The sequence below is a fragment of the Aythya ferina genome (assembly GCF_964211825.1).
Source record: "Aythya ferina genome assembly, chromosome: 11".
In the NCBI taxonomy this organism is placed as follows: domain Eukaryota; kingdom Metazoa; phylum Chordata; class Aves; order Anseriformes; family Anatidae; genus Aythya; species Aythya ferina.
This window is the reverse complement of record NC_140307.1, coordinates 20,647,923-20,661,847: the sequence shown is the minus strand read 5'-3', so window position 1 is coordinate 20,661,847 and position 13,925 is coordinate 20,647,923. Positions and strand designations below refer to the sequence as shown.

Genomic DNA, 13,925 nt, shown 5'->3' with positions numbered 1-13,925 from the left:
AGCTTTTCCTTTTCCAAATCAAAGTTATGAGAGATGTCTACGCAGTTTACCTGTGCAGTTCCTCTCTTCAGAATCAAGGGCAAATCCACTATCACATCTACACTTGAAACTGCCAATGGTGTTTCTGCATTTTCCATGGGTACAAAGGCTGGGGACCATTTTACATTCATTGATATCTAAAAATGAAACAGATTAGGCATTTGATTGTCAAGTGAGCTAGCAGAACATCCAAAAACTTCAAGAAGGACAGATTAGTAAAAATGTAAATTCTGCAATAAGAAGCCAACCGCAATTTATACACGCAAACTTTCATCACTTCCCTCAATGTAATAACAAGCATTCATAAGCAAATATATTATCTTTAACACAGACTTTGGAAGAGTTTTACAGAGAGGTAAGTATCCTTTATTTCACAGAATCTAGAGTGTAACTAAGGTGCTAAGGAAGACCTCTGTTCAGTGCAAAGGTATTCAAGCACTGCATAGACTTCATGCTTCTTGTCCTCAAAGAGGGAATGACTGAGAAAGAGGGGACATGTCATGCAAGATCTTGATGATATATTCTCTTAAAAAAGCCACATTTCTCACTCTTCTTAGCTCCCTGTGTATGGATTTAATGATAAGGATATATGATATTATCCCTTCATACAAGAACTGCACACAAAAGAACAACATTGACTTCAGAGATCATTCTTTCATGTGATAATTAACTCTCCTTTTGGGAAACTTGGCCACACTACATAAACTGATAGTGCCTTCCACCTAACCACCAATACAGACACTATGTAGTGGAACTGCATACAGCACTTTTTGCCATAAAAGGGCAAAAGGTCTTATCCTTCCTTTGTCCTACAGGATCTAATTGCAGCTCACTGAAGGAGACATTGATTTGAATGGATGGAGGATCAAACCTACAAGGGCAAAAGAAGCTTCCAAAAGAACCAGTGCTAGTGGTTCTATCTGCTAGTTTCTGAGAAAAAATGTGTCTTTCATGAGTCACAGAAAATATGAGCATAAATAACAGCATGTCTCACTTCTTTATGGATAATTAATGGCTTAGCAAATGTTTATAAAGCTAAGACTGAAACTATTTACAACAATTATCATTCATATATATTTCCCTATCCTTTAAAACTTCAAAATATTTAGGTTTTGGTAACTGGCTTTTAAAAAACAAATTCACGTTCAGTTGTGCTTCTGATATTATCTAGCTTAATCCCACTGGTAACCCTGCAAAGATGGCTTTCAACACATGACACCAGGGTGTCACTGTGTGATGCCCACTAATGCTGGTAGTTTACCAAGCACAGTCATAACAAGACTAAGTTTACAGTAAATTCAATTCTGCTCACTTAAGTTATCATGCTGGAAACATTTTTCTCAATTTCTAGTGGGTCCACAAGAAATTACCAAAATTTTTCATCCTCCCTTGCTTGCTCCACTGTAAAATTGAAGTTCCCATACCCTGTGCAGGTAAGAAAGACTCTGCTCTTAGAATATGTCCAAAGCTAACTGCGCCGTTAGTTCTGGTTTCTTGTATTATGAGGTGCCAAGTTTTCAAAACTATTCCATCAGCCAGAGATGCCATTAGATGCATCACAGGAGGCACGGTCATGCACAATTTAACTTCTCTAGTAGAGACAGGGATTTAGTATTTTGAGGCTGCAGTATAATATAGTATTTAATGGTCTGTGACACAGACTAAACGATCTTATGTTTTATTCTGGCCTTACTTTCCATGAAATCTAATGGGATTTGCAAATGTGCCTTAAGGCAACTGAAGTGCCTAACCACCACTGAAATTTTCAAACCCCCAGGAACTGACCAAGAGAAAAAGGAAAAGGCAGCAGAACTTGGTAGCAAAGAACTGCAAACACATCAGATACCTTTAGAAAAAGGTTTCCCAGTAATCTCTATCTTTGTAGAGAATCCAGATCCTCTGGGACAAAGAGCTTCAAATTCTGGTGATCCCTTCAGAGGACATTCCTCACACTCAAAGCCCCATGCTGCCCCCACAGAACAGCAGCAAGCATCCATTCGGTGTCGGCCTGGTATTTGTAAAGTGCATTGCTCATCTTCATGCTGCAGGTAGCAACTCTCCAAGCGAATGTCTGTTGGCCAATTGAACAATATGTTGAGAGAGAAAAAGAAAATTTAGTTCACTGCAGAGGAATCTCCAGAATCCCTTCTCAAGACAGTTTGCTCTGTGCTTTTGAGGATTCATGGGGCATACCAACCCCACTGCACAGCTCCTAACAGCAAAATATGAACATTAAATTTGAAAATTAACAACTGAATAAAGTTTAAATGTTTTCTCTAAAATGATGCTCAACACTTGAAATACATTTAGGCTCAGAAAAGGGTTTTAAGCATTTCAGCTTATGTAAGGTATGGTAAACCTTTAATCAATACAAGCTATTCCTCATTCTGAGACAAATCTTAGGCATTTACTGTTATAAAGGGACGAAGGTGCTTTGTATGAACTGCATACAAAACTTTGATATTCTGTTGCACTCCCCATTAATGCGTACACTGTGGCTACCAACACCACAGCTCTCAACAGAAGCCTTGGTCCTGGCAACAGCGGTCCCAACACCACCCTTCCAACCTCGGTGGGACTGATGATGAAGAGTACTGAGGGCATGGATAAGCTGTAGGGATTTGTCAGATGAACAATTTGGAACCAAATCTATGCCATTCACCAGCCAGCAGATGGTGATGGGCTTTAGACACTACCACTGGAATCTGTTCATATTCCAGTTGAACAGAGTTTATGTCCTTGATTGATTCCACCTGAAAATAACACATGTGGACAAAAATAATTTTCCTTATTTGTAAGAAAACATGCAGCACAAATCTATTTTCTCATTACATAGATTTGCTATTCCCTAGTAGACCTGTAAATGGAATTAATACTTACCAAGACACGTCCGTCCAGAAGCATCTAAAGTCATTCCACTGGGGCACTGGCAAACAAACGATCCCAAGGTATTGACACACTGCCCATTGGTACAGACTCCAGGGAACACCTCACATTCATTTACATCTATTTCCAATGAAAGTGTGAATAAATGTAATCACTAGCATGCTAAGCATTAACAGGTCAGAAAAAATACTAACATTCTAATGTTTGTGTTTTAGGATAAAATACAAAGCCACAACAGTTTATATGGCCTGACAAAACCGCAAATATTTAGGATTTCCTATGCAAGTCAGCCAGAATCAATTAATTACAGACAAATGTTGATGATTAGGAATATTACATGTTGTTATTTGTTGTTCCTATGAATACTGAAATCCAATTCTAAAGTAACTAAAAAACATACAAAATTTCCAAAAAAGAAGAAAAATATTTTCAAATATTACCAATTTTCCTATCTATTGTTATTTGGCACTTTCTGGAAAGGATAATTTTATTATCTGTGTTAGCATGGCCTGAGCACAAACAAATGTTTAGCAATCTAAGCATGGGGTCCTCCCACCTGTGTCCTTTGTGAAAACCACATGCTACACAACTGCCTCTATAAAAAAGCCTCCAACGTTAAAGATGACCCAAGATGAAGTATAAGAATTTTTAAGACAGTAGGGGATAAGAACAAGGAATCAGAAAGGAATGACTGGTCTATAGCTCAACATTCATGTACAGAGTGTAATCAAGAAGTGGGTGGGTTGGACTCATTCATCTTCCTGACAAATCTAGTGTGAACAGAGTCTGTGCAACACTCTGACTGCATAGCGCAGGGTAGAGGATGCATGTGTAAGGGGCATCAGTGGCATCTGCCCTTGACTAGATATTATAGATAAAAAGCCCACATCGACTAGGAGGCATGAAGTAAAGCCAACAGACTATCTGTAACCACTGAAACACAGATCACAGCCTGTGAACCATATTTCAGCTGACAACTCCAGGGCTCACCCATAAACTCGAGGAACACTGCTAATTTAGTTTGCTTATTTCCTTGCACAAGGCCCGTTACTAATTTTACATGGACTATGTATGGGAGAACTGAGTATCACCTTTTATGAACAAAACTTACTCTCTTTCCCTGTCTCTCACTTGCCAGTAAATTTCCCTGAGCTCTTCCCCTGTCTTGAAAAATGCTTACATTGGTTGAAACCCAAATACCACTTTAGTATGTTAAAACCAGGGGAAAGCACTCAGAAGAATCTGGGACCATCCAGGTCCCATTGAAATCAGAAAGATTAAAGCATGTAGTAGATGTAATCCAAAGTGCTGGTAAAGGAAATGCTGAAAACAGTTATGTCTACATCTTGGAAGGATAAACTTTCCATCCCAGCAGTGTTGAAAATGTTCTAAGACTTTCCTTGTGAATAGAGAAAGGTGGGGCTGCTTTTTTTTTTTTTTTTTTTTTTTTTTCCCCTTTTCTTTCACTTACACACTCCAAAAAGTGTTGCTGAGGTCAGATAAGTTATGTACAGTGGGTCTGCAGCACGGACGTGCCAAAGTATTCAGTCATCATTTGGAAAGCGAAGAATATGTGTGAGGGTGTTCCTCTTCCCTTTTTGTTGTTGTTTTATTTTCTTTTTTGTTAAGGAAAAAAATATTTCTTTATGGAAGCTACATATGGGAGTAATTTTTAAAAAATATTTTAACTGCAGTGTCATGTCAGATGTTGTCAGTCAGGATGACCCACAGCGGTTTGAGACTCTCTGAGCTTCTGCATATTATGGAAATATGCAGTACTTTGCCAGGGGTTCAAATCAATTCAGATGAAGATGAAATAGGGTGGGACCTTCAATTCTCACAGAATAGTATAGAGTCATCTCATACTGAGCAAAAAGCTACACATTTAAAAAATGTTCAGCCTGTTCTTTAACCAAAGTTTAACTGTGTCCTGATGCCCATTTTTTATAAGACAATAACTATGCTTTGGAACATTTCTGATTTAATATGTTACATGGAAGAAAGTCAAAGTTAAGAAAAAAAGCTTTCATTTCAAATACAGTCTTTAAACATTCTTATTCTACAGCATGGTAATGGCTTTGCATACCATTGTATTAATAATGCCATGCTTTATGGCATATTTTGCCTGAATAGGTTACTCAGTTAATAGTATTTGAAGAGAGAACCATCTTCTTATACTCATAGATACTGTATTTTCAAGTGTGTACTTTGAGATAAACTATATGTAGGAATGTTAAAAATATATATATAAAAATTCAATCCTGACATAAATTTAATGAAGTTAATGGAATCATACGAGGTAAGAATTTGGCATAATGTTCCTCTATGCTAAATTAACTGCTTAACTCAAAACACTGGCGTTTTTTTCATTCAAGCTCTGATTTATGTTAAGGCAACAATAAATACCTTCACATAATGTTCCTCTTATTCTTGAATATCCCTTTTGGCATATTGGGTCTGTAAAACAAACAAAAAAGAAATTTTAGAATGGTACAGTACAAAACTCACTGTTAACCTCTTGTGCAAAAATGATCATGTGAAATATTATCTCGAGTTTATTGCTGTGAGAGGTCTGAGTACATAGACAATATCTCAGTATTTTCTGAAAAATAAGGAGACAAGATGGGGCTACTACATAAACTGTGTAAAGTGTCAGCCATTGTCCTCTTTTACCTCCAACGCGTCTTAGCTAGCTAACCACAAAGTGGTTATATTATTCCTGCTTTATTCAAATCAATTAATTCATTTAATCTGGTCTCAGCATATTACAGCTCTATTTATCACTGACAGATGAGGATGAATTCTGCTGAGTTATAAAGGATGAATTAATTGATGACTTGAGCAAACTAGCAGCTTTCAGTGTGTGTAAGTATCAACCCATACACATTTGTGCAGTCATCATCTCATCCTTAGGTTCCCAGCTCATTCCACAGTTCAGTCAGGCAAATTGTGATAAAGTGAATACGCAGGCACCTCAACTCACTGCTTGATCAACCATATGATTCTCTAGATTGTCAGTTAATCTACAGAGTATAATAACAAGGGCTACTCCCTCTCCTCCCTCCATTACCACACCAAAGATCCATTTGTTGCAAACATTTTCTTGGAAGCTCTGGGGAACGTGCATCAATTGCTACATCGTTAAGAACTTTAGATCACTTATTATGACAAACCATGCTAAAGTAAGCAAGTTACAGACTGTAGGTGTGGTCCCTTCCTTTCAGAATTTAATTTTGTAAAATGTTTACTATAAAAGCCAATGTCAGAGCTTTCTATAGTTACATGCCACCTCTCAATATTAAGTCATCTTTTTTTCAGACTGAATAAGGAATGAGTGTTGTACAAGAGAAACAGTAAACTTATTTATCTGGCCTGTGGTCAAAGTTCTGTGACAATAATGTGGACCAGCCTCAGAACAAGGAAAAATCCAAGGTTCCTGAGGATACATACCATTTGTTACACTATGCCACCTTCTCAAAATAAAGCAAGGCTATAGAAGACAAAGAACAGTTTCCCTGTCTTCTAAAACTTTATGGATCGATTGAGAATAAAACCAGTCTTACTACCTTATTTTATTTATTTATTTAATGTGGCACCGGTGCCTAGATGGCCATCATCCTTGTTCTAGGCACTAAAGGGTTATGCCAAGGATTTCATAGCTAAATGGTTTAAACAAGCTTGCCTTTTTAAGCTTTTTCCCTTGCTTGGAATGTTACTTTATTCATTAATTCAAGTAAGATGGGAAGGCTCTTGTAATGTCACAGCTGTGAGGTACAAGAGCTTTGAATGGGAATTTTAAGAGAATAAATGAAGAGTGTTACCTCGTTCACACGGTGTACATGGACTACCCCAAGCAGCACCTAGTGAGGAACAGCACTGGGACTTTAGAGTTGCTCCATTGATATTTATTTCACATCTTCCATCAACTATGTTCTGCCAACAGGTACCCTTAACAGTTTCTGTTAGGAAGAAAACAAGGTATTGTCATGCAGATTGTTTAGAATTATACATGAATATATTTGAAAATACATCTCAATTTAACCATGAAAAAGAATCGTCCTTTCATTCTAACTCACCACATCAGATCTGAATTTAGATTAAAAGATCTTAATTTATCCTTCTCTGTGCTGAAGTACAGCCTGTAATCATCCCAGCAAAGAGCCCTTGCAAGTCCTAATTTATGCTTATTAACCTTAACAGGGAATATCTCAACACCATTCAAGACCTGAGTCGCCATCATTTTTTTTATGATTCAGATCTGAGGCCCATGTAGAATGGGGTAGATATGAACCTCTTCTAGATCCTCCATTAATCTCTAAGATACTCCAGTCTGGATATCTGACCCTCCCATCTAGGAAGTGACAGGAGACAGCTGAGGACCACCCAGAACCATAGCTCCATAATTTTCCTTGCTGACTAGGCAACAGCTATAAATTATTGTCACTCCAGAACAACTCAGGGATAAATTATGAGCTCACATAGTATATGAGTCACAGCATTGTCTGTGTCTGCTCTAGAGTTAGTCTAGACTATATTAGACCTATGCTCCATCTCAAATCAAAAAGGGGCCTTTCTAGAGAGAAGATCTTAAGGAGAAGATTTTAAGATCTTGCAGGAAGGTTGAAGTGGGTGAGCACATTCCTGAAGAACCAGTCTGATCATTCCCATATATGTTAGAAAAATTTTCATCTCCTTCACATTTGACATGAAAGCATACCATGCTACTACATGCTAGTCACACTTTATGTACCCATAGTAATGGTGAAAACAAATACTTTAATGTTGTTTCTGGAATATTTTCTACTTAACATATCTACAAAAGTAATTTTAGAGTTTTTTTCGATACTTGGTGTACACTGCTTTTATGTCATTGGACATTTTCTACCAGCAAACATAAATTTTTCAGAAAAATAAATACCTATGCAGATAGTTCTTGTTGTATCCAAAGTACTTTCAGGAGAACATTCACAAGCAAAAGAGCCTGGTGTGTTTTTGCATACCCCATTAACGCAGGGGTTAGATTCACACTCGTCAATATCTAGAAGAGAAACACACTGCTGTTAGTGCCAGGAGACATTAACAAGAATACACATAGCCTTTTGCAGCGTGGGTAAAAATGGAAGCAGCTTTCCTCATGATAGGTTTTCCTCATATTCTGTGTTACAGTTATATAGTTCTTCACAGCAGGCTAATGATGCATGTGCCCTAAGGACACACTAACACATGAGAGCATTAAAACACTGAACTCAGCAGAAACATCTAATTTTTCTGTGACATCCAGCTACTATCCTGTTTTGAGTTGGTAGACTGTGTTGATTAAGTGATTTGATACACTGTCTGCAGCTCAAAAAGGATTCACACAAGGACCCATCTAGCTTTTTGTTCTCCACGTGAGAGAAAAGATTTGTAAAACCTGTCAGTTTTCACAATTTTTTCACTCCTGGCACAGTGCAGGCCCACTGGTGGTAGCCAATAAGGAGAATGCTAGAGCAGACCTGATATAAGCTATTCCACAAGGTTACATAAAACTTTGGTTTTGTCTCTCCTCTTTCCCCAACTTTCCCATATTATTTCCCTATGATTGTTTTGTGTTTTTTTTGCATTTTTTTTCCTCTCAAGTTCTACATGTTATATCCTTATCAAGATTCAAAGTATTTCTGACACAACTCCAAAACAATCTCTGTGAATCAAACTAAAATAAAATGAAGTGTCTTCACAATTACCTTCACATGTTTTTAGGTCTGGAGTGTATACAAATCCTTTGGGACAAGTGCAGGTGAAACTCCCAGGCGTATTTCTGCATTGTCCGTTGTCACAAAGCAGCATGTTCAGTGCACATTCATCAATGTCTGTAATGAAAATTAACATTTTTTTTAAGAAAGGAAACATTCCTGGACTAGAAGCCAAGACAAAATTCCCCTCCTCACAGCCACATTTTATTACATTTTGCGTATGTGAGACAAGGAAATAAAAGGGAGATAGAGAATACTCATACACATGCCTTGCACTGCTTTCCAAAAACACTAAATAGATTTCTAGACTTTTTAGTAAACAACAGACTTGGAATTATTTCAAATGGAAATGACCACTCCAATACTTAAGACCCCACTTCCTTCATCTTCCTTCTTCATGAAAACTTGTTAACATAGTGGAAACAATAAGTTATATGAATTCAAATCACACAAATATTACCTGGAGAAAAATTAATGGCTTTGTTTTGCTTTTAAATGGGGAAAATGCCCCAAAAATATTTGTTCATCTTTTCCCGTGCTTTACTATTTAGGAGGCTATTTTGCATTTGTAAGTGCTCATACTTTCCTTCTACATGAATTCACAATATGTGGCAGCCACAGCACTGTTTAAAATAAAGCTGGGAATCACACTTTTGTCTTGCCTTTATTGTAGAATAGCTCTATGCAGTCTCTGATTCCCTGAACAACAGCCCTCACTCATGGGAAAAAAAAAAATAGATGATTGGTTTGGAAAGATTTGCTGGTCATCCTGGTCCTTAAATCACCATTTTTCCAAATCTGCTCTGACTGTCTTAGATGTTATGGTTAATAAGGCCAATGTGAGTCTACGTTTGTTTCAGAGTTGAAAATTTTCAATAGAAATGCCAGTGCGAAATTTCAGGAGCCCTTAGGAAATCTTTGGAAGAGCTGTGGTCATGAGAGAGAAGTTGCAAGAAGGTGGCAATGGGCCATGAATGGCAGGTGAAGATCAGGAGAGACTTCAAGAGCAGACAAGAACAATTGGCTAAGTCAGAGAGGCCTCAGAAAGTGTTGAGAGAAGTTGGGAAAACTCAGAGGGTCAGCTCAGCAGCTGGGAACAGCAGAAGTGCTAGGAAAAGCAGGGAGATTTGCAGAATAAATCAGACCATGTGGGAAGCTTCACAGGAGTTCAGAAAAATTGAGAGAGGGCCAGGTAGAACATTATAGAGGAATGGGAAACAGCTGTGATAGAGCATGGATGTGGGCTGCAGCAGGGTGGGCTGGGGAGCAGCTGGAAAAGTCACAGATGGATGGGGAGAAGAGAAGGGATGCCATAAGCTAGAGGCAGACTCTGAAATGGGACATGGATAATCAAAGCCAAAGAAGCAAATGGGAAAATGGGATGAATTACATCATGACTTTTATCAAAGATCAACTCAGACTTTTTATTTTTAACAAGATAGTGGATAGTTTAGACTGGAATAACACAGATGACTTAAGCTATTTAGATTTAAATAGAGAATACAGAACCAAAATAAAATTATTATGTAAGCTGAAGATAACAGGAAGGAACTTATGAACTTTAAGGTAGATTCAGATCTGGCTGAAGGAGAGATTACAGTAGGTTACATTAAAAAAGAGAGTCATCACATAGGAGAGATGATATTAGCAATGTTTTTCAAGGATAAGTCATGGTTCTATTCATTGCCATATAGAAATAAAAAATGAATTGCATCAAAAATTATGGACAACACTACACTGGAAGTTATTGCTAACACAGACAATCATGCAATTCTTTCAATTGTGCAATTCAATTAAGCTTGACAATGTGAGTAAGAAAAATAAAACACAATCACCAATGTTTGAAAACTTAGGGGCAAGTAACAATAACATGCTTTAAAACAGAACACATAAATTGAAGGCAATAGAGGAGAGAGAGCTCTGAGTGTACCTCCCAGTTAGAGGCTGACTTTAATCCCCAAGTATAATGTGTTTGAGAAAAGAGTAATTCACTCCAAAATCAGTTCAGGCAGGACTTTTATAGGGGCGATGGAGAAGTGCTGGCACCACTGTTTAAGACACTGGTTGGACCTCATCAGAAGACCACATAATGGTTGGATCAGTTGTATGCAATACAAAGCTGTAGCCTTTGTTTTTATGAAACTACCAAAATCATTAATTTGGATAGTCACTTAGGCAACAGTGTTTGAGAAAGGTTACAAAGATTCTTATAGAAATACTTTGGGGATAAGTGCTGACATGGTGCTATGTCAAATGATAATATTAGTACAACATCAACTGGTCATAAAATGGTCACAAATTTTAACAGGAAACTAGAAGAAATTTGTAACCAATTGTATAAAGACATACTGGAAACATGAGCCAATGCAGTAGTGGAAGAAAGGAATTTGAAAGTTTTTAAGTAATGTGCTTTTTGAAAGTGTTTAAGTAATGTGCTTTTGATGGTTCTGTTAAGTGGAACAAGAGAATTACCAGAACTAAAATTTCTAATAGGAGCTTTTTTTTTTTTTAAACATCCTTGACAGGATGAGAAGAAGCTGAACTACTACTTATTTCAATTCTTTTAATCTAATTCTTTTAAAAAGTGCAGTGCTTCTCTTGTTGTTCCTCTAGAAGTGACCAATTTATTTCACTTTTTCTGTGATGAAAAAAATTGGCTTTTGTTTTTTTTTTTTTTTTTTTCACTTGTACAGCACAGGAAATAAGCCATAGCTAGAGAGAGCGCACAGGCAGAGTCTGCTAGTGCTTTCATCAATTTTCCTACATCTGACCAGTAAACTTAGCCCTGTCAGAAAGTTGAAAAGGAATTTTCCCTAAAGTCAGAACTGGTGGAAATCACAGAAGTTTTCTGTAGTATAGGGTATACTCATCTTCTTAGGATCTATTATATGTTTTACATAAATACATTTTTTTACATAAAGTCCCTCTTGGAGGTACTTACCACGCTGGTGATCCTAGATCTCTCCCATGGTGCACTGCAATAGCAGGATCTGGCTGTTTCTTATTTGGAGAAACAGTGATGCCATGGAGCACATATTTAGGGGACTTATCTGAACTGCCAGCGATTCAGGTCATTGGTAGCAATGGTCACTTACACTCTTACGCTGGAGGACTTTATAAGCAATGTAAAGCACCAAAATTAAACCAATAAAATTTAGCAAAAACATCCAGAAGAGGAACTACTGGATCTGATGAAACACTGAAGAAAATGGCAAAGGAGGATAAACACGAGCAAACTTCAAAATGAAAAATAGGACATTTCATACCAATGCAGTTTTTTCCAGTTGAATCCACTTCATACCCAGGGTTACAAATACATTTGTATGTTCCATGCAGATTCTCACACCTTCCATTGGGACAGAGATCAGTATCCAGTAAGCACTCATTAATATCTACATAAATGTTAAATAAATAAATAAAAACAAAAGTCAATTGTTGAGAACTGGGGGGTTCCCCCTTTTCATTCTCCAAACTAGAATAAGATATATTTTCAATATCACTAACATTGGACATTCCATATTTTTAATTATGTAGTTCTGATTAGCAAATTCACACCTAAATATTCACATTCAAGACAAAATATATCCTTTTCACACTGATTTAAGACCATTTCTAGCCCACAAACATTTAAAAAACTTGCAACTGTAGATACAAACTGGGATATTAAACTGGGCTCTTATGTTTATAGATGCACAGGTACTAATAGCACCCCGTATTCATTTGCTCTGATTCACAGCATTTCCAGATGTTATCACTCCCAAGAGCATGAACATCCTTCCTTTCTGAATGCTCTTCCCTCTCTACTGGCAGCAATTCTATTAGTGAGTATTGACTTACTTAAGGTTTGCAATTTCAGTTGTACAACTACAAAGCTTTTATTGTAATCATTTGTTCCTTCTTTGTAATTATCAACCAAGCTCTGTTAGCCAGGTACTTGTGACTGAGATGAAAATACACGAGCAAGCTCAGTGTTCAACATGGCTTTATTCTTCAGGTCAATTTCAATTAAAAAATGTAAATACGACTTACAGATAAGATTTCTAGGTCACGTAGGTAATGACACTATTCACAGATTTGCCACTATTCTATAACAGCACTCACATACATTGAATGGCATAAAAAGAGAGGGCACACTGATGAAATAGCATGCTCCACTTATTTTATCCTAAATTCATCTATTCTTCTGTTGCAAACACCCACCTAGATAAGCCTTCCTCCCACTCTTTCCAGCCATCATCCCATCCAGCATGTCTAACTAATTAAGGATATCAAGGTCATGCTTTCAGCCAGAACTTCCACAGTTTGAAACTACATAAGGTGATCTTACCATTTCCTCCTGCTGTCATGCCAGTTCCACTACTGCACAGAGCCTGATATTCAGCTGGAAAAAATACGAAAATACTTACTGGCATACTCTTTTTCAGTTCATTGCTTTCAGCTTCATTTACAACATGCTAATTAATTACTCCAATTAAATAACATGCCTTTCAATTCCAAACACACGAATATTCTCCCAATGTTCTGAATCTGTGAAACATTTTAGCATTCATCTGCTGATGAAGATGAATGAGTAAAAACTTCAAATGCTGAACCGAGGCATTCAGGAATAGGCATGGGCTTCATCATGGCCTTCCTACATAAATAAATCATAACATCTTCACAGCAAAATCCTCCAGTATTCATATGTCCCAGTCCTTGCTTGAAGTGCACACTCAAAGTGATTGAAAAACAGAAAAAGTTTTCCATAAATCTAGGCCATATTTAACTCCATTTAGTAGGAGTGTCTGCAAATCAAGAATCTGCTATCCTTAAAAAAAATAAAAATAAAATATCAAATTTTCTCAAATGTTTCAGTGAATGGTGGGTTCAAGTCCTTTTGAGTTCAGACCATTTGACAGAGTAAGCTGAACAATCACATCTACATCAGGACTACCTGTAAACAGATAGGTCAGTGTTTTTCAATACAGTTGCACTTTATGAACAGTCAAAATAGAATCTTAGAATCATAGAATGGTTTGGGTTGGAAGGGACCTTAAAGATCATCTAATTCCAACTCCCCTGCCACGGGAGGGGACACCTCCCACTAGACCAGGTTGCTCAAAGCCACAACCAACCTGGTCTTAAACACTTCCCAGGGATGGGGAACCCACAGTGTCTCTGGGCAACCTGTTCCAGTGCCTCACCACCCTCATAGTAAGGAATTTCTTCTATCTAATCTAAATCTACCCTCTTTTAGTTTAAAAACATTACTCCTTGTAAAATAATTAC

General features: G+C 37.3%; 1 protein-coding gene across 4 annotated transcripts in view; it reads right to left on the bottom strand.

Moving 5' to 3' along the window:
• FBN1 (fibrillin 1) overlaps positions 1 to 13,925 on the bottom strand; it is a 158,435-nt gene that overhangs the window by 56,670 nt on the left and 87,840 nt on the right. For all 4 annotated transcript variants that reach the window (XM_084532053.1, XM_084532055.1, XM_084532054.1 and 1 more), the window contains 9 exons: positions 12,985 to 13,038; positions 11,924 to 12,049; positions 8,649 to 8,774; positions 7,844 to 7,963; positions 6,747 to 6,884; positions 5,332 to 5,382; positions 2,920 to 3,045; positions 1,886 to 2,110; positions 51 to 176 (listed from right to left, as the gene is read on the bottom strand). In XM_084532053.1, coding sequence (XP_084388179.1) covers positions 51 to 176; positions 1,886 to 2,110; positions 2,920 to 3,045; positions 5,332 to 5,382; positions 6,747 to 6,884; positions 7,844 to 7,963; positions 8,649 to 8,774; positions 11,924 to 12,049; positions 12,985 to 13,038 — 1,092 coding nt within the window. The remainder of the gene's footprint in view (positions 1 to 50; positions 177 to 1,885; positions 2,111 to 2,919; positions 3,046 to 5,331; positions 5,383 to 6,746; positions 6,885 to 7,843; positions 7,964 to 8,648; positions 8,775 to 11,923; positions 12,050 to 12,984; positions 13,039 to 13,925) is intronic.